Source organism: Mauremys mutica, chromosome 11 (assembly GCF_020497125.1).
Source record: "Mauremys mutica isolate MM-2020 ecotype Southern chromosome 11, ASM2049712v1, whole genome shotgun sequence".
Classification (NCBI taxonomy): domain Eukaryota; kingdom Metazoa; phylum Chordata; order Testudines; family Geoemydidae; genus Mauremys; species Mauremys mutica.
In genome coordinates, this window is record NC_059082.1 from 11,284,258 (window position 1) to 11,304,367 (window position 20,110).

Below are 20,110 nucleotides of genomic sequence, written 5' to 3' on the forward strand. Positions count from 1 at the left end.
AAGGCTGGCGTACCCAGAGACGGTGGGAGACAGTGATGTAGGAAGAAGCCCAGGGAAACAGCAGCAAAGGCTAAGACAGTTGGCTGCATGTTATAGGGTCCCTGGGCTGGAACCCAGTGTAGAGGGCAGGTCTGGGTTCACCTAACAGCCACTGGGTAGTTACACAGGCTATTGGAGATGTCAGCCAAACAGTTGGTCCAGAAGGACTATGATTTCCCCAGAAGGGGAGGAACTTAGTGACCTGGCTGGAGGGCCAAGTCACAACCAGAAGCTGCCACTCAGGGAGGGAGGGAGGAAGGGTTTATAGACAAAGAAGAAGGTGGGTAGAGAGACTGCTGAGGAGAGTGAAGAACCTGGCAGAACTGATACCCAAGATGGCCAGGAGTAGGTATCGCGAGTGGTGAAGGAACCTGATCAGAGTCAGTCATAAGTCATCGGTTTAAACTATTAATGGAATGATGCTGGACTGGAGAGAGTCTCAAGTAGGGTTCCACAGAAATCTGTTCTGGGTCTGCTGATGTTTAACATCTTATTAATGACTTGGATGTACATACAGAGAGCATCATGATCAAGTTTGCAGATGACACAAAGCTAGAGGGGGCTGCCAATACTTTGGAGGATAGAGCTAAAATTCAGAAGGATTTTGATAAATTAGAGAACTGGGCTATAGACAATAAAATGAAATTCAACAAAGAGAAATGTAAGGTGTTACACTTAGGGAAGAAAACCAAATGCACAAATACAGATTGGGGGAAACTGCTGAGAAAGATCTGGGAGTTGTGGATCACAACGTCAACATGAGTCAGCAATGCAATGCTGTTGCAAAAAACACCAATACAATTGTACGTTGCAATAACAGAGGCATAACACTTAAGTCACAGGAGGTGACAGTACTGCTGTACTTGGCGCGGGTTAGGCCTCAGCTGGTCTCCAGAAATGAGTGACAAAGATGATCAAAGGGAGGGAATGCAAGCCATATAAACAAAGGCTGAAAGAACTGGGTATGTTTAGTTTGGAAAAGAGGAGTTTAAGGGGGGATATGATAGCGGTCTTCAGATACATGAAAGGCAGCCATAAAAAAGATGGAGAAAAATTGTTCTCTTTTGCAACAGAGGGCAGGACAAGAGGCAATGGTTTCAAACTACAGCACTGCAGATTTAGATTTCCTAACTGTAAGAACAGTAGGACAATGGAGCAAACTGCCTAGGGAGGTTGTGGAAGCTTCTTCACTGGAGGTTTTCAAAAGGAGGTTGGAGCCATCTGTCTTAGATGGTTTAGACACAACAAATCCTGCATCTTGGCAGGGGGCTAGACTAGATGACCATTGCAGTCCCTTCTAACCCTATGACTCTATTACTCTAAACAGATTGAGTGTTGATGAGGAATTTGCGTTCACTTGTATGCATGTGAAATCTACTCACATGTTATTTATATTCCACCATGGGGAGAGAAGACAAACACTGAGATTTAACTTGGGAGGATTTTACCCTATAGATTGATGCAAAAGGAGATAGCACTCTTCGCAGTTTCCCGTGGTTCCACGTGACCTCCTCTCTCTCTCTCTCTCTCTGTAATTCTGTCCATCTCTCTTTCTCTATTGTGCCTCCAGCAGAAGTAGTAAATACTCTTGTCAAACTCACAACCCTGTCAACACTGATGGGAAAACATTCCTGGTACACAGTAATGGAGGTGTGAGAGCAGCACACAGCCCAGGGCAGGAAGGCGTGGAGGTTTCCTGTGTTTCTGGCCATATTTTAAGCCCTGACAATCATGCACAAACAGTTTTTTAAAAATACATGCCATTCACAATACCGTACCTCAGCAACTGTGGTTGAATGAAGTTAATTAACTCCTGTACTTCCAATCATGCATAGAACCAAGAAGAAAGGTGCAAAAGATGACTTGGGAATATCAGACCCCTCTCCTGCTTTTAATGGCAGAGTGGCCACATAGTAAAAAACCTGTGGAACAGGCTGAGCTGAAACTGGGCTGCTTTTGGGAGGATAGTGGTTTTTATTGTTTTAATTCATCTTTCATTTGGTCAATGAGTAGGTAAGAACATCCAATGGGTGCTCCTAAACTCTGTTTTCCCTGGATTTTCCAATGGCTTGAGGAAAGAGTGGTTGAAAAAGTTGGAGGGAAGAGCAGAAGTTTCTAGGCAGGATGGGAGCGTTATTTGTAGTCATCTTTGACCAGCTGCGTGTGAATTATACATGCAGTTTTCACTTTGCACTGAGATTATGGTAAAGGCACTTTTAAAACTATTAACAGAGACATTGGAAATATTCATAGTGAAGGGGGTAGAATTAACACTAATGCTGAATCAGCTAGGTTTAAAATTTGTTTTCAGAGGAAAGTTACTTGCTATTATCTTAACATTGTACAGTAATTTCCCAATCCCCCCCCACTCAAAATGACATATCACATGACATTAGTTCTATTGGGAAAGCATCTATGACGCACAGTAAAAAGAAGAATTTGGAAAATTGCCCTTTTCACCATCTGACCCCATTTTTCCATCTCTAGATGCATCCTGGATCATCACCTATAGCTCCTTGGTCCTAGACACACTTTCCAATTTTTTCTTTATATTTCAGTTGCCCTCACTTGCTAACATTGTTACATTTCTCCACAGCCTAGAAACAGACACATCTCCGAGTTTGTTTTTGGCCAGCTTCACCGAGCTACTTAACCATATGCCTAATTTTAAGCATGTGCTTAACAGGGCCACCCAGAGGATTCAGGGGGCCTGGGGCAAAGCAATTTCGGGGGCCCCTTCCATAAAAAAAATGGCAATACTATACAATACTATATTCTCATGGGGGATCCTGTGGGGCCCGGCGCAAATTGCCCCACTTGCTCCCCCCCCACAGGCAGCCCTGGGAAAAATAAACCTTCTGCATTTTGACACAAACCCAGTTTTGAGAAAACTTCTTTCCAAGGTATCACTGGTTCTCAGCATCAGCTAGTGCTAAAAAGCACTAAAGCTCATTAAAAGGGTTGGACAAATATTTTCCATCAAAACTTTTTCTGGATCGAAAACTAAGGGGTTTTAAAAAGCAGAAAAAAATCACGGACAATGTCTGCTTTCCTTCAAAATTTGTTGTGTTTTTTTTAATTGAAAAGCTGAAATTAGTCTGCCATAACCTGAATATGGTTTGGGGTTTCAGAAGTGTGTGGTCAAATATCTGCTGCTTGCTGTGTTTGATTGTTTAAAGAAACAATAAAAAAATTCTGCTTAAAAAAAATCCAAAAAACTTTTGAACCACCTCAGCTTGTGACCAAACGCTTGAGCCCATCCAGTCAGAGATTTTTCCAGGTTTCTGATGCTCTGCTGGCTTCCTTGACTCATATCTGTCTCCATAACTTTGGGTTCATTTAGCTTAGAACATAAGAACAGCCATACTGGGTCAAACCAAAGGTCCATCTAGCCCAGTATCCTGTCTACCGACAATGGCCAATGCCAAGTGCCCCAGAGGGAGTAAACCTAACAGGTAATGATCAAGTGATCTCTCTCCTGCCATCCATCTCCACCCTCTGACAAACAGAGGCTAGGGACACCATTCCTTACCCATCCTGGCTAATAGCCATTAATGGACTTAACCTCCATGCATTTATCTGTTTCCTAGAGACTGGCTCCATGGGGTCCCTCACAAACTGGAGACGGTTACTGTGGGTTTTTCTTTAGTATAGACTATGTACATACTCCACGAACAGAGCATTTGAGCTTGTTCCAGAATCTGGGATGAGCCTATGTTGTGAAAACTGACATGCTCAAAATAGCACATGCATGTGAATGGACACAGGGTGCTAAAATTAAATTAACCCAGGGGTTCTCAAACTGGGGGTCAGCACCCCTCAGGGGGTCACGAGGTTATTACTGGGGGGTTGCGAGCTGTCAGCCTCCACCTCAAACCCCGCTTTGCCTCCAGCATTTATAATAGTGTTAAATATATAAAAAAGTGTTTTTAATTTATAAGGGGGGGGGTCACACTCAAACGTTTGCTATGTGAAAGGGGTCACCAGTATGAAAGTTTGAGAACCACTGAATTAACCCCTCTGAAGCCTCAGGGAATGCAGGGGAGGGGGGGTCTCCCTTGGTAGGGTTGGGAAGGATATTGCTCTTCTCATGTACCCCTCCCCCAGTGGCTAATGAAGCTACCCTCCCCTGACATGAATCTCCCTATGGCACTGAAATTAAATATAGACTATAATTTGGCATTTGAGAAGTGAAAGGGATGGGAGCCCTAATGGAAAAGCTAACAGCTCGGCTCTTCTGCAAGCCTCAAACTGCTGAATGAGCTTTAGGGTAGGGCAGGCTGTGCCTCCCAAACAGCCTGGCCCTGCCCCCTATCTGACCCCCACCCGCTTCCTGCCCCCCGACTGCCGCCCCCTCAGAATCCCCGACTCATCCTGCTCCTTGTCCCCTCACCGTCCCCCAGAGAGCCCACCCTCCACCATCACCCCAGCTCCCTGTCCCCTGACTGCCTCAACCCCTATCACCCCCCCGCTGAGTCCTGACAGACCCCTGGAACGCCCACGATCCAACCCCCCCCATTCCCTGTCCCCTGACCGCCCCCCCCAAACTCTGCCCCCTCCCTGTGCCCTGACTGTCCCTGGGACTTCCTGGCCCTTAGCCAATCCCAGCCCCGGCTCCCCCCTCACCCGGAGCCTCAGCCCATCCGGGAGCTTTCCTCGACAGAGGCAGTGTGGCTGGGGCAGGGCCCCTGAGCTCCGCCCCGCTCAGAGCCACGTGGTAAGGGGGCGGGGGTGCGAGCTCCAGGCCGAGAGGAGGGAGCTCAGGCCCCGCTGGAGCTCGCAGCCCCGCCCCCTTACCACGCGGCTCGGAGCTCAGGGGCCCCGCCGGAGCCCCGCTGTCCAGGGACGGTGCTGGATGCGCTGAGGCTCCAGGAGAGGGGCAGAGACTGGGTTGGGCTGGGGCCGGAGAGGGAGCCTCAGCCATGCTCGTGGGGGCCCCTGCGGAGCCCGGGGCAAATTGCCCCACTTCCCCCCCCCCCCCCCCGGGCGGCCCTGGTGCTTAAGTAACTTGCTGAATCAGGGCAACTTGGCACCCTGCATGTTCACCTTCTTTTCCATTTCCAGTATGTACAAACATGCAATGCCACTAGTGCACTCACACATACCTGCTTCAACTAAGAGTCCCATTTTACCTTCACATTCAGAATACACAGAGACATGGGTCTCAGAACCACAGCTATTGCACATGCACACTCAAGCTTAAGAGTGGCAGATCGTCCAAGGAACCCAGAATTTCATGTTCTAGAGGAAAGAACTAAAATTAACTGAGCCTTCTTCCCCTTGTGTTTCAGTATATCTGTTTACATCACAGGGAAAGGTATATCCATTAGTATCTCAATTGGAGAATGGACTGGAAAACACTAATCCTCACCCTTTCAAGCTCTTGATCCATTAGAGTCAACTGTGTACATTATCAACACAAGTAAAAAACAAAAACAAAAAAAACCCTCTCGTCCTCTTCAACCGTGCCTGCCAGATCCCTCTCAACCTGCAGGGTGAAAGACAGCTTCTCTGTCTTTACTCTGTGCATCTTTCAAGTAGCGACAGCTCACTTTACTCATCTGTGCAAATACACTGTGAAGTGTTTTCATCAAAAGAACCCTAAAGCAACTTATAATTCACAAACAAAAAGGGAGGCAAACACTTGAAGATGTGGCTGTTATTTGGTTTAATAAACACTTAACTCAAAAACTTTTTTTTTCCCTCTGGACCACCACAAAATGATTTTGCAGCCTTTAATGGCATGCCAGACATTTCAAGCATGAAGAAAATGACACACTGCTGAATAAAAAAAGAGGAGAAACCTCTTTCTGCTTGAGTGGATGAGAAAGCTGAAAACAGGGTGTTTTCTACAAAGAGGGAAAAAAGAATACAGCTGAAAAGTGGGCCAAATAGGTGGAGAACTTGGCTGTTAATTCTCAGACCACACCGAGACTTGCTGACCAATTTTTTTTTTATAGTTATTACAGTCAGGTGGTCAGACTTGCAAGAGACAATGTCAGCACAGAACTGCTTGTGTGCAGTCGGACAAGTGGCACACCCTCAAGTACAAGGGCATGGCAAGCATTGCTGAACTACTGTAAAATGCAGTCTCATTGAAATTAAAGTTGGAACGGAAAAGACCTATTAGTTCATCTTGTCCCATCAATAAAGGATTGTTCCCTATAGTCTCATTCTTCCAGTGCTTTATCAGCAGCACAACAAGCCAGAGGTAGGTCACAGGGCTGCAGCCATTCCATTCCATTATCGCAACTCCAGCCGACAAGACCTTCTGTAACCCAGTTGTGGGGATTCCAGATCGCTAGGTCCTGGGTCGCCACACTCTTCTCTGTGAAAACCTATTGAGAGCCAGTGCAGCCCATGTGCAGAGCCTTTGGAGGCCTCCAGTGCTGCCTTTGGGCCCACATAGCTCCTCCACACAAGGTCTCGGAAGGGGCTCTGTTGTGCAGAAGGCCTCTGCAACAGGTGAAAATATGGGAGAGATGGCTCTAGAAGGACCGCCATTGTGTTCATCTAGCATTTGGCACAAGGGGACCCTGATCAAGCGTGGGACTTGTGGGCACTACAGTGATTTAAATAATAAAACTGAAGGACAATAATAGTAACACCAACCAACAACAAGAGAGTTTAAGCTGAGGGAGAGGGAAGGTACTGTAAGACTCAGTGCCTCATATCAGTTAGTCTGATGGAATATGAAGAAATCCACTTACCACAAATGCTACCACACTCCTTAGTGTAGATTCCCAGAGAAAGCAGCTCTTTAGGAATTGTATTGTGTTCCATATTGCCATGGTGATTTTTTTCACACGATCAACATTTCTCGATAAGATCTGGTAAATGTCGGATGGGAGGGGAGAGAAAGGAATTTAATTAAATGCTCCAATTTCCTACTTCACTTCAAGAACAGTGACAATTTTAAGCTACAATTGCTTTGTGCTTGTATGTATGCTACAGCTTCTATTTCAGAGACATACTCTAGCTACCATATGTTTTTGTATGACACCCAAATATGTCAGCACTTTCCCTGACCCCCAAAATCTGCAAGTCTGAAGGAAAAAGAATTGAAGCTTTTCCCCCCTTCACAAAACAAACAAACAAACACACACCAAACCAAAAAAACCCTTTATTGCAAAATCCTATAGAATTTAACAGAAAATAAGACCCTTTCCATAGGGTTTTGGGCTATCCCCATAGAGAATTGAATAAAAAATTATATTCTTGCTATAGATGGTTAAAAATAGGAAGAATATTAGTCTCAGTTAAATACTATAGCGTTTTATAGTAATTGATTTAGAACCTTATTAAATTTCTATAGTAGCTTATTGTTTTTCTTTATTCTTTGGGGACGAAAACAAAGTACAGGTTTTTGTTTCAAATTCCATAAACTGTGCAACATGTATATATGTTAAAGTTCTTTATTAAGCCATTCTTTTCCCTCCAGAAATTGCGGAGATGTAGGACCACAGAGTTAGATCAGGAAGCAACTGTGTGTGAATGCAAATCAGCATTTATTCACATGCAAAAATCTACACAGAATTGACATGTGTGTTCAGTGAGTCTATGCATAAATAGAGTTTGCACCACAGGTTCTATCATCCAAGTGTACTAGTGAAGCTGTTGAAAAGCCATCCCAAACAGAAGTGATAGCTCGGCCCAGAGTCAACCTACCTTCTTTGAAAACTTGCGGTTGTCTCCAATGAAGCGCTTTTCTCGTGGCTTGAAGGTTCTGATACTTGCTTTTACCTGAGGAAGGAATAATTTATTTAGAATGTTACCATTCAAGCTTGGTATCATCATATTGATTTGGAGCTCTGGTGTCTTTTACTTATTTATTTGTTTCAGTCTCTAAATGGTTTATGACAAGGTGTACATATCAGTTATTCTGCACAATCCTGGCACTCATCCAGGTTACTCCAATAGATCTAACTTCCTGCAGAGTGGCAGACTGCAGGGTGTGGGCAGCTCCATGCTTAAGCTTAGCACACAGCTCAGCATACTCCCTTCTGTTCCTCTGTTGGATCAACCCCATAAAGAAAAGTTCTAAAAAAAGAAACGGGAACTGAAGATCACATCCCCAATTGTCCTATTCATGCTGCATATTTAATACTAAGGTATTAGAAGGGACATTCAAGAACAGCCGAAAGTATTTTACACTCCTGTAACACACTTAGCCACTTGCCAGATTGTGATTTACTTATTCATGCTGAATACTACCTTACTTTAGTAGTAGGTCCACTGAAGTCAATGGAATGACTCATGGAGTAAAGTGCTACCCAAATATGAGTAATGGTATCATAATTTAGCCCACAAAAAGTAGTATCTTAGCCATAGATAGGAGAATGGTCAAGTGGCCATGGCACTGGCTCTGTCACAAACTTTTGTGTGACCTTGGTCTAGCCTACTCTGGCCTTAATATCCCATCTGTAAATTGGAAACAGTACCTTCCTATCTTACTGCGGTGTTGCGTAGATACAATAAACTAAAGATTATAAAGAGGTTCCCAGACACTACAGTGATGGCTAATAGATATTTAAATAGGTAGATTCCAGTCTATCTGAAAAAAGGAACATCTTTGAAAGCCTCCGGAAAAGGGGAGCCATAATATATTTGAGATTGTTCTTTGGCAAAGAGTGTTGATCATTGTTCCCTATAGCAACATCCCAAATCTAAACTCCATTCACGGCAAAATAGAACCTATCAGCCATTTAAATAAATAAAACTTTGCTTCCTACATCACTGTAATAAGTGGCTAGTAAGAACTGAGTTACATTCCATCCAGCAACAGCGAATGTAAAACAGAATTTAATTCAGTAAGAGATGGCGGGACAAGCAATCTGAGACCACCACATCTATGTCTGAGTTTTTGTTCCTGTCAACACCCTCTGAATAGGATATTGTGGGTCAACTTTCTGGGAAGAATTAGTAGTTAAAATTCCTGCATAGTAATATAAATATTAACTCCCTTTTTTGTTGCTGCAAATTAAGCCCTTGCGTGCAATAACCCACACCTCTTCCCAAAACATCTGTGGTCATCCCCAGCCCAAAGTTGCCATTTCATTGTCACATCAACTTGGATGGAATGTTGCAGCATTGTGATCTGCCAGTATTTCTTTATAAAAAGAATAAAGCCCAACCTTCCCTCCAGATGCAACCAGGTCAGGACCTTCTCCGTTCAGTTCCTGTGTTTAAAAGACCAAACCCCTTGGCACTGGCAAGTTTAGGCGTTCCAGTTTCTTATACAGAGGATGAGTTAAGTGAAAACATTTAAACTTACTGGATTAAATAGGACATCCAGCTCCAAGCAAACTACTCCTTTTGAAGCAAGTTCCAGGTCTTTATTCTTCAATGTATAACAACACTGCTGTCCATTTCTAATCTAGAATTATAATAAATAAATAATAAAAAGTGTATCAACAAATATTAACTCCCTGCTGTGTCTAAAATAGCTTTCCAACCACTGCCCTCCTCCAGAAAAGATGACAATATAAGTAAAAGCCTGAAATGCAACATGACCACTGGATTAGAGGACTATAAAATTGCAGATTAAAACTATTACAGTCCAATTTTAATTTACAGACCCTGTACTTTTATAGCAGAGCAGTGCAAACAATAACCAGTCTGAAAATTCTGTCCTGGAAGCCAGTGAGTTGATGGGAAGTAATCAGCCTATGTTATTACAGATTTAAAATGGAAGTTTTCTTTCAAAGATCAGAAAAGGAAACACAACAACAACAAAATCAAAATACCAAATCTCCAAATTCTCTGTTTATTGAAAGGTTGTCAAATTATTAGCCATAGAACAAAGAGAGTCCAAATCAATCAATCATTACAATTGGAACGAATGTTAATGTAACAAATGTTCAAAATAAACAAATTCCTGTAAGAGACTTTCCCCTTAGAATTTCAGACGCTGTTTCTATGCTCTAATCTGCCTGTTGGCCCTGTCATGTTAAATAGCGATGAAAAAAACCCATCTCCTTTACCATTTTGCAGACTATTTGGCTCAAATCAATGGCATCCTCTCTTCAAAAGGGATGGCAGAAATGTATTTATTATACACAGTAGGATATGTATTGATTAAACATTTGGCTTTTTAGGAAGCGGACCAGTTAATTCTAAACAGCACCAACATAAAAACTGCAGCTCACCGAAAAATCTCCATTTGGGGACTGTAATGATCAAAGATTAAAGATAACAGAGGAAATTTGGGGGCATGAAATTGCAACCATATTTAAAATAGCTATTGCTGTCATGGCATTAATTTAGTACAAGCGCTCATACAAGCCACGGTGAAAATGGGTAAGGAATAAAAGGCACAAACGGCAATGCGGTGCTTTCACATGACAAGGGAAAGGTCACTATCTTTCCCAATGCTGCTCCACCTCCTCTGTACTGAATAGTTTTTCAACAGATTGATCCCTTTCCTGGCTAACAGTTAAAGGAAAGAGGACCCCCATAAAGAACATGTTTGTATCCTCTGCGGGATCCAAACAGGAATTCCAGCTTCCACTAATGCTGTCATCCAAAGCTTCACCTGATAGGATGTTTTGGGGTTGGTATTTTGTGGTGATGCTGGTTTTTTTTTAAACAAAAAAAGACATGGTGCCCTGATTGACTGTAGATTGATTCTGCTTTCTTTAAATGAGCATTTCAAACCACATGCAGGTAGAACCTACATGGGATACAACACAAAAGGGGTACCCTCCATGAAAGCTGCCCCTTCTAAGTTGACAAAAAATACGATGCCACTTCACAGCCCAACGGTTTCAGACAGTGCTGCCAAATCTGGACCTGTAGGTTGTCCCTCAGTACAACAGGGCTACTAGTGCTAAAGTGATGTTTATTCCTCATATTCCAAGAATATATGGCTGGAATGTAAGCTGCTTTGTGCAGATTAACAGCTAAAGCTGATCAAATAGTGGAATTGCTCATCTATTAAAAATATAGATATTTTGAGGTTTGGTGTTTTGTCCCAATTCAGGACAAAGTCAAAATATCACTTCTTTTTTGCAGATTGAAAAGTTCTGAAAAAATTTGATTTGGAAATGTCAAACCAAGCATTTCAACATTCCCAAACTAAAATGTTTCATTCTGATTTGTAAATCAGAAATGAAACAATTTGTTTCAATTTTTCCAATTGGAAATTCCACCAAACTCAGACTTTTTTCCCTCAGAAAATTTTGATTGCAACCAAATACCTCTTAAAAAACAAAAAAACAAAAAAACAAAACAGGACAATGTTTTGTTTAACATTTTTCAACCAGACCTACGAAACAGACATATGATAAGACATAAAGCAGTGTGGGATGTCAGGATATCTTCTCTTTTGACACAGTTTGCGATGATGCATATCACAGTTTTCACTCACCTCTGCTGTTTAACAGGAAACTTTCATGTATTACATCTGTCATTCCCTCCATAAACCCACCCACGTCAATTCTGGACATGATACCAATTCTACACTCACTCCTCATACCCAGCTGATACAAGAATCTGGGGCAGATTAATAGCAGAAGGATATTACACATGGAATCTTAGGCATTCTAGCTAGGGAGACAGCACAAATAAATGGCTTCCCAAGAGACTCTAAATCTGCTTGAACAAGGCCTGCAACCAATGGCAACCTCAAATCTGTAGATACGGTCTTCCAAGCAGCCTATCTACTCTAGTCCACCAACCAATGATTGTGTTATATCTCCTATTCTGAAAAATAAACACACTTCCATAAAGCTCAGAGAATTGATCGTCTTCACATTTTTCTTCCTTGATAATATTATAAATCAATCAAAATCTACAAAGTAGTCCAGATGGATTGGGTTCCTGGTAAATAACTCTTGCAGCCTGCTAGCCTGGAGAACATTCTGGTTAACATTTCTGCAACAGGTAGAAGGAATGCTGCTGAAAACAACTTCTCAGAGATGCACATGTGAACACACATTCACAACAGGTAACTCAAAGCACAATTCAGACTTTAATCTACATGTCTGTTAATGTTGTGCTTATTTCACATCAAGAGCTAAAATGAATTGGATAACTAAATTATATATGTTTTAGTGATTGTCTGCATCTTTCAGATACACATTCCTCATAGCTCTTCCTCTGTTCCTAGTGGGGGAAAATATCCTTGACAATAACCTGGTGAGGAGTACTCTTTATCTGTCCTTGGTATATATTAGTTAATTATCCATTTCAAATATCTAGATGGGGAAAGCATCAAAACATAGTACCACCACATGTGGCTAAGTAGAAACATGCAGGACTATGACAGTAGCTTTAGCTAGATTTACTGGGTTTGATTCTGGCATCACGCCATTTTACACCAGAGCAAATTCCATTGATTTCACTCCAGATTTGTACAGTGAGAGCAGAATCAAATGTAGTGGGAGTGTTTCCTTGTGTGTTAGTACAGCAAGTTTGGAACCAACAATGAATTGATGCCCATTGCAATGAATTATGGTATCTGAGAGAATGTTTCGGCTTGGAAGACCTTTTTAAAAGGTACAAATGTGTTTTTAAAGGTGAGCACCATTACTCTTATACTTTACATAAAATTGTATTGGGAAAAACACCAGTTTTGTTGGAAGTGTTAACAGTCAGTTTTATTTCTTATTCTTAATTCTGTTTGGTTTATGTAGGGGTTGATGTGAAATTATAGTTCTGTCCAACACTAAAAATTCATATTGATTTCCTAGTTCCCTGACCCTCTTAAGAAAAAACAGAGGGGGGGAATTTGGAAATAAAGTGGCGTTTCTCCACCTTACATCTTTTATTGACTACAGAGTAAAAAAAACCTGCTTAATGCACCAGTAGCACGCTAACCCAGTTTGCTTCAACAAATGAAGTGGGGAAGCTCAGTACATTTGATCATATAGAAATAAAAAGGTAGCATCCCTCAGAAGTACACAGAAAAAACGCCCAGGTTAGCTTTCGCTACAGTACATTTCCATTGCATTAATTTCTTGAGTCATACTTTTTCCTCTCTACATTTGTTTCTCTTTCAATACAGTACATTCCCGCCAAATATCTAAAGATGACCCATTTTTTTGCATTTCATTTGGGGTCCACTTTTTCCTCATACCTCTGCTGTGCATGGTCATTGGCAAACATTCCCTTTAGCTACAAGAAATGTGAATGGATATTACATCGGAGTCAGACAGAAAGTATCTCAAAGACTGATTAAATCTGATCTACCATTGTGTCACTGCAACTACAATCACTTTTTTCCCAGGGATTTCATTCAATAATGAGTTCAACGAATGGTCTCTGTAACATGACTTGTCTCTGGCAAGGCTATCAATGAATACTGAATATTACAACTTGGTGAAAAGGAAGGGAATACTTTTTACACAGACACACTTCTGATCTAAATTTGAACAGGGCTGAGGGTAGGACCTTTGAAGAGAGGTGGTTAAGGCTACTCCTTAGTGACACTATGCTTTACACCTTGATCCAATCCCACGATGAAATGCCCACATTGTTTGGGAGAGCTGATCATGCGCAAGATTGCCTGTAACAGATTGATTTAACACCGAGGGCAGGAAAGTCTGACTTATTGATTTGCTCCTTTTTGTAAGGTCTGAGGCCAGATAGGATGGTTTTTCCTAGCACTGTTTGGTTTCAGGTGGATGGATGTGCTATAAGAAAAAGAATCCAACATCTTCTCAGCTAGCTCTATGTAAAGACACAAACTAATGACTAAGAAAAGCTATGAACAGAAAATGTGAAGAATTCTCAGAACCAAAAGATTCCTTCAATATGACGTACCTCCTCACCCTACTGTTTACATCTCTCATTAGGAGGGATTTTTTTTCTTTATTCCTACAAAATTTATTCAATGGTACAGCTGAGAATACCTGCTGTTTGCTTTGCCCAAAAGTTCCTGTGTGCTTTATTGTAAGCTGTTCCATCAAAAAACCAAAAAACCTAGGCGCACATACACAAAAAACAACCCACCAAAAAAACAAACAACAAAAAAACCCACCTTCCTTCATATCCATAACGCTTCCCCCATATCCTCATCCAAATATATCTGACATCCTTGTCATGATCCGTACCAGAAGAGTCATCTGATAATAAGGCAGGGGGCAAGTTGTGATTATTACAATTACGGATACTGATGCTAGAACTTTCTACAATACTGTCTTCCTCCTCCCCTGGCCCACACCACTTGGTTGCGTCGCTCGCAGGCAACATCTTGCCTTTTAGTTTGTTAACTTTATGAGGCAGGGACTGTCTCTTACTCTAGATTGGTACAGCACCTAGCACGCAGGGCCCTAACATGACTGATGCTGCTTGATACTACCGCAATAATAAATTATAATAAGTCATATAATCATTACACTTAATAATTCTTCTAAAATTCCATATTTCCCCTTCCAGCTTCACAAGCAAAAGATAGCTCTGACTTTCCATTGTCACTTCAAGAGCCGAGGCAAGGCCTGTGACTAGAGCTGGTGGCAAATCAACATTTCTATCCTGTAGGAAAATTCCAATTATTTCAAAATATGTTTGTGTTCTAAATTGGGACAAAAAAGTCAAAATGTTGAAGTTTTTCATAGAATGGAAATGTCTGTAAATATTGTGTTGGACATATTTAAATGTTTCATTTCCAGTTGGTTTGAAATTAATCTGTGTCCTCCTGAGCTGCCTCAGTACTTCATGGGACTTGTATTTTGAGTGCCTCAAGTCCCCATTCTCAGGGCAACCAAGCTCCCCAGCCAGCCTACACCATGTGATTCCCATAAGGCACTGCTACAGTTCAACCAGAGAGGACACCATGGTGCATCATGGGAGACGTAGTCCATGAGGGGAGCGAGGCACCTGAACTACAACTCTCCTCAGGCACTGCACAGTAGCTCAGGAGAACACAGATTAATGTCAAACTGCCCTCAGACAGAACATTTGAAGTTGGTTCTACAAACTGAAATGTTTGGTCTGGGTTGACCTGACCAGAAACTAAATATTTGTTTAGATTTTCCTAATGGAAAAATCAGGAAATTTTCCATGGGAAAATGTTGATTTTCCCATCACAGCATTTTCCATCCAAAGAAGGATGATCACATCAAGTATGCTAATATGTTTAGATAACGTAATAAAAATATTAAAATGGACACCCATATTTGCCTATACTTGTTGCATCCTTGTCACACCAATAGAAACTTCTTACTGGTTGAGTTCACTGGCAAAAAATAACAGGATCATCTTTGTCTTCAGCCTTCTTTTTTTGGGAGAAGGCAGCTGTGGTATGAATTTAGTCCTTGGACTGACCTTAAGACATCCTTGCTCTAAGCTGAGTAAGTACTATTGGGAAGCTTCTGGCACTGGCTATGGCCCCTTCTTTGCTGCTCCAACAATATAAAGAGGGCAGAATAGCCATCTGAGAAATTTCCCCACCACAAAGGACTGGCATAGATAATCCTACACTGCTACCTCCGCCCACCTGCCCAACCCACCAATATAGGGGCATGTGGAGGAAGTATGTCAGTTGGGGGGGGGTGTCTGGCATGCTTTGTAACCCAAATATTTTGGGTTACACAGCAGCCCATTGGTGGTTGAGAGGAAGCTGACACAAATTAAGGCAGCCTCTGGGTTGCTCTAACTTACATAATGGGCCATGCCTGAAACAGCCCAGATTTCCAGAAGAACAAAGGTGCACCTTTGCAGCCCCAACCCATGCTGTGCTGTGCCTCCAAATAATCTGGTCCTATATCTTGGTGTGAGGGAGACATCCAATCTTAATCTGAACTATGGTGTGGATCCACTGTAAAGTCCTCCCCCAGCTTTCTATCCTTCCATGCTAATATTGTGTTGCATTTTTCTCAAATTCATGAATATATCTGCTGAACTGTTCTTACAAACGCCCCCTTAAAACAAATGTGACTGAATATGGTATTGATGTAGATAGCCAAGGCTAAATCTATTAAGTAAACACCTTACTGACCGCTTGTGAATTTTAATGAAATAGTAAAACCTGAGATTAATACAACATAAGACATTGAGAAGACAGGAACCTTATACAGCAAAGGTTTTTTCATTGCTTTTATCTCAAAGAAATTTGGTTTACTAAGGTTTTTTGCACTGAAATAGGAAAATCTCACCATGTATCCACCTTTGATGTGAATCCGATGTCATATCTTCATGATATGACTCAACACAGCTGGGTAAAACCCTTGTACATCACCACCCTTGATGTATGCAATGGACAATAGCTATTCCCCCTGGGTAACATGTCTAAAGCATTTGGGACTCTGAAATTCTTTCTGAATCTCATCACTAATGCACAGTGTCATACAGTTGCACTGAGTAACATAAAGAGTGCCTAGTAGATGAGACACATGGAATTATTCAAAGGCAACTTTCCCTAGGAAAAGGAGACAGCAAGCCACCTATTCAACCCATTCAGCGCCAGATAATACAACTATAGTGTTACCACAACTGTCACACCTAGGGCCTGATCCTGAATATTACAGCTGTAGCACCAGGCTCTAGTGGTCAGATGCTAAATGCCCTCTACTCCCAAGGGAGATGAGGTGCTCAGTATCTTTCAGACTCAGGTCCCTGTGTTCTCAATATGAGACATCCCTTAAAACATGAAACCTCTGGGACATTTATGTTAGTTATCATCACTGTATTATTGGCTACTGAAACCATTTGGTTATTTGATGAGGATATTTTACAGACCTTTTCCTGTTAATTAAAAAAGAGTACAGCTGGAGTCAACGTTGAGTTGATAATGCTACACATAAGAACATCCCATCCTGTGACATAGTACTTCATCTGACTGTCCCTCCAACATGGGGATATTTGATATAAGACCATTATACTTTGCTTTCAACTTCATTGAAGCACATTACATACTTCCATCTTCCAAATAACTTGCATCTTTGTATAATATAGGAGTACCTTGAAGCAAAAATGAAAAGACCATAAGGTCGTTTTAATAAGAAGCAGGGGCAAAAGGCAAGAGAGATGGGAGAAAAATTCATGGGCTGATTAACATGGAAAAAAATTCTCTCAGCCAAGCTCTCCTGAGGTTAAGATATATAAAGTACATGCACTGTATTTGGTACACAGCTTGCTGGAACATACCAAGCTTCAATTCCTCATATTGCTGAGCTGGGTGTTACAAAATTCCTCGTCTTTCATTAGTACCAAATCAATTTTTTAACCTCAGAAATGCTTTAAGCAAAGATGGAGTCTGGTCTTGATTTCAGTGGTTGATGCCAGAACCTTCCAAGTGCTGATCCAGACTCCCACTGACACACTAGGTGGCCTTTGGGGAGTCAAAACTTCCCTGCCTCTATTTCCCTAACTGTAAAATGGAGATAAAACCTAGTTCAATGGGACATTATAAAAATCAGTTAAGGTTTCTATGGTTCTTTGAAAATTTAAGTACTAAATGTTATTGTTAGAGCTGTATAAAAATTCACAAATAATTTGGTCAGCAAATTTTGCTTTATTCTGTTCACCAACCAAATATGAATTTATCAAATTCATTCACTATTTGAAATTATTGGCAAATTCTTTTTTGAACTCTTCCCCCACCCCATATGTTATTGTTTCTGTTCCTTAATTGGATGATCTATGGAACAGACTAATTCAGGATGAAATGCAAATATCAAATATCACAATGGAGTCTGGGAGTCCAACTGGTTTTTCTGCTTAATATTTGTGCCTTTAAGCTTAACATTCATTGGTGATGAGCATTCACAAGCTTGAACCCTTGATTTTGTGCAAAGCACCAACCTAAGAAAATCCTGACCATATCTGAATCAAAATATACTCTCAAATTTGAATATTAGGGGAACACCCTCCCCACCATATGTACACACACTGATGTCTATTCTTTATTAAGATGAGAATCTCCGTCACCCATACGTGAATCTACAAGTAAATGCATCTCATCTGCAAATATATCACAAGCAAAACTCATGCATTTTTAACCAAAGAGATAGAAAATATTGTGAAATGCCTTTTGGTTTTCGGCGATGGATTTAATGCCAGGCAATCACCTATGAATTAGACTGTTTGTGTGGTTACCGGCCACCATCCATGGGATTCCAACTACTGCTCTCTTGTAATATATTTCTCAAAAGAATTCAGAGGATACACTCAAATGTATGGACAAAAGTGCTAACACTATTGGGTTAAAGAAAAAAAGACTCCAATTTCAAAGAAGAGAGTTTCAGAACACTGCAATTCTCTGATAACTTTATAGGTGCTAAATGGTTTTTAATCATAGGCAGAGAACAGTATATTTACACTAGATTTGCATGAAATAGGAGGCAGAGAAGTTTGGAAGGGAAGGAAGAAAAATCAGTTGGCTTGGGAAAGCATAAACAATTTTTTTTGCCTCAAATCTTGGATAAAGAACCCAGACTGAATGGAGTTTGGACTCTACCACACACATACACAATCCCCTCCTCTGCCTTGTTACAGGCTTCCTAAGGGATACTTAACAAATGCCTATAAAATCAACAGAGGATCCAAATCTAACATCTCCTTACTGTGAGCCCACACAGCCTGCTGCCGATCATGCAGACCATTTGGCAAGCACAGGTTCTGCAGGAGAGCAGCTGCTCGAGCCACTCTCTTCCAGTAACATCAGGGATACGAGGACTTGGGGAAAAATTAACCAAGCAATCAAAAATGGAATAAAAGATGTTCAGAGTTGTTCCTCCCTGTAAATATCAAATGGTTCTTCACATGAAGCTGACTTTAATATTGTTCTAAAATTGCAGATGTCAATGACTCTTGCCACTAAAATGGACAAACAGAGAATAAATGTCTTAAGAAACTCATGGAGTCACAGTAGCAGAATAATAAGAGGGTTGCAAAACACCCTGCAATTCTAATCTGAGAAGGAATGTACATGTATTATTTGAAGCACTTTTACATATTATGAGACTATGTTCGTATCAAACCCGATCCAAAGCCCATTGAAACCTATGGAAATGCTCCCTTGACAACAGTGGGCTTTCGACCAGGCCTTCAAATAGTAACATTTACAAAAGTCATGCATTTAAACTCCATCCACCATTCTGTATTCACCCCATCCTTCAGTCCCACAAAGAGAGAAAATAAAGGGGGGGGAATTAAAGAGGAAAAAAGGCCCATTTTAGTCCACCAATTTTTCTGTTTCCAGCTCATTTTCTTAAACCAAATTTTTCATACTAAAATTATGCACCAAAATTGATATTTAGGTGCATAAATAGATGGGGCCTGATTTCCAGAACTACTGAGTCCCTCCTCTGCCTAAAATGATACTATTTAGACTTTATTTCTGGTGATGATCAACAAGAAAGAACTCAGTGTGACTTTCACATCCCTGCTTGAGTTATGCTGAAAATTAGAAAAAACAAATCTCTTTTAACTTGCAAAGCAAGAGACTGTGAACTGAGATCATAGAGGAAGAACACACATGGAATCCATGAGCACTGTTCTTACAGAATCACTTTTCAGAGTATAACTGCACTTTATTTTGTGGTATTGGATTGTCAATATTAGCTTTATGCAGATAATTCATACAAAAGTTAGCCATTTATCATCACATGGATCCACAGAGCTTGCCTTCTGTATTCAACCCCTTTCAAAAATATCTGCACTGAAATCAAAGTTGATATGTTTGCTTGGTAGCCACTTGACTACTGAATGCTTCCTAGTACATTTCCAATGCCTCATATATACAGGTTCTGATAAAGTAGATATGAAATGCAAATACCTACATTAATGCAGTTAAAATTGCACACAAGGCAGAGATTGCAAAAGGTAAGGTTCTCACAGCAGCGTTCACTCTGCTGTACATGACATCCTATATGTTGGAATGATAAATATTTTAAAACATAAAACAGTGATATAGTAAGCCACGTAATTGACACCTCCACCACCATCCAAACACACACAGAGAGAACAGAAAATTCTACCCACTATATATGTACTGTGGCTATGTGAACATTGCTGTTGGAAACAATGTTAGTCAATTAATGTAGTTTAAAACTTAACTTCCTTCTTTAAAATAATTAAATTGTCTGTGCTTCATAATGTTAACATCCAAATTATCACAAATGGGCTC

The 20,110-nt window shown here is 41.0% G+C and overlaps 1 protein-coding gene across 4 annotated transcripts in view; it reads right to left on the reverse strand.

Annotated features, from left to right (window-relative positions):
- MCTP2 (multiple C2 and transmembrane domain containing 2) overlaps positions 1 to 20,110 on the reverse strand; it is a 161,918-nt gene that overhangs the window by 49,346 nt on the left and 92,462 nt on the right. For 3 of the 4 annotated variants that reach the window (XM_044980842.1, XM_044980845.1, XM_044980844.1), the window contains 3 exons: positions 9,314 to 9,415; positions 7,708 to 7,782; positions 6,750 to 6,869 (listed from right to left, as the gene is read on the reverse strand). In XM_044980842.1, the coding sequence (XP_044836777.1) occupies positions 6,750 to 6,869; positions 7,708 to 7,782; positions 9,314 to 9,415 (297 nt within the window). Of the gene's footprint in view, positions 1 to 6,282; positions 6,496 to 6,749; positions 6,870 to 7,707; positions 7,783 to 9,313; positions 9,416 to 20,110 lie in introns of those variants that run through there. The other variant, XM_044980843.1, reaches the window with a different exon arrangement.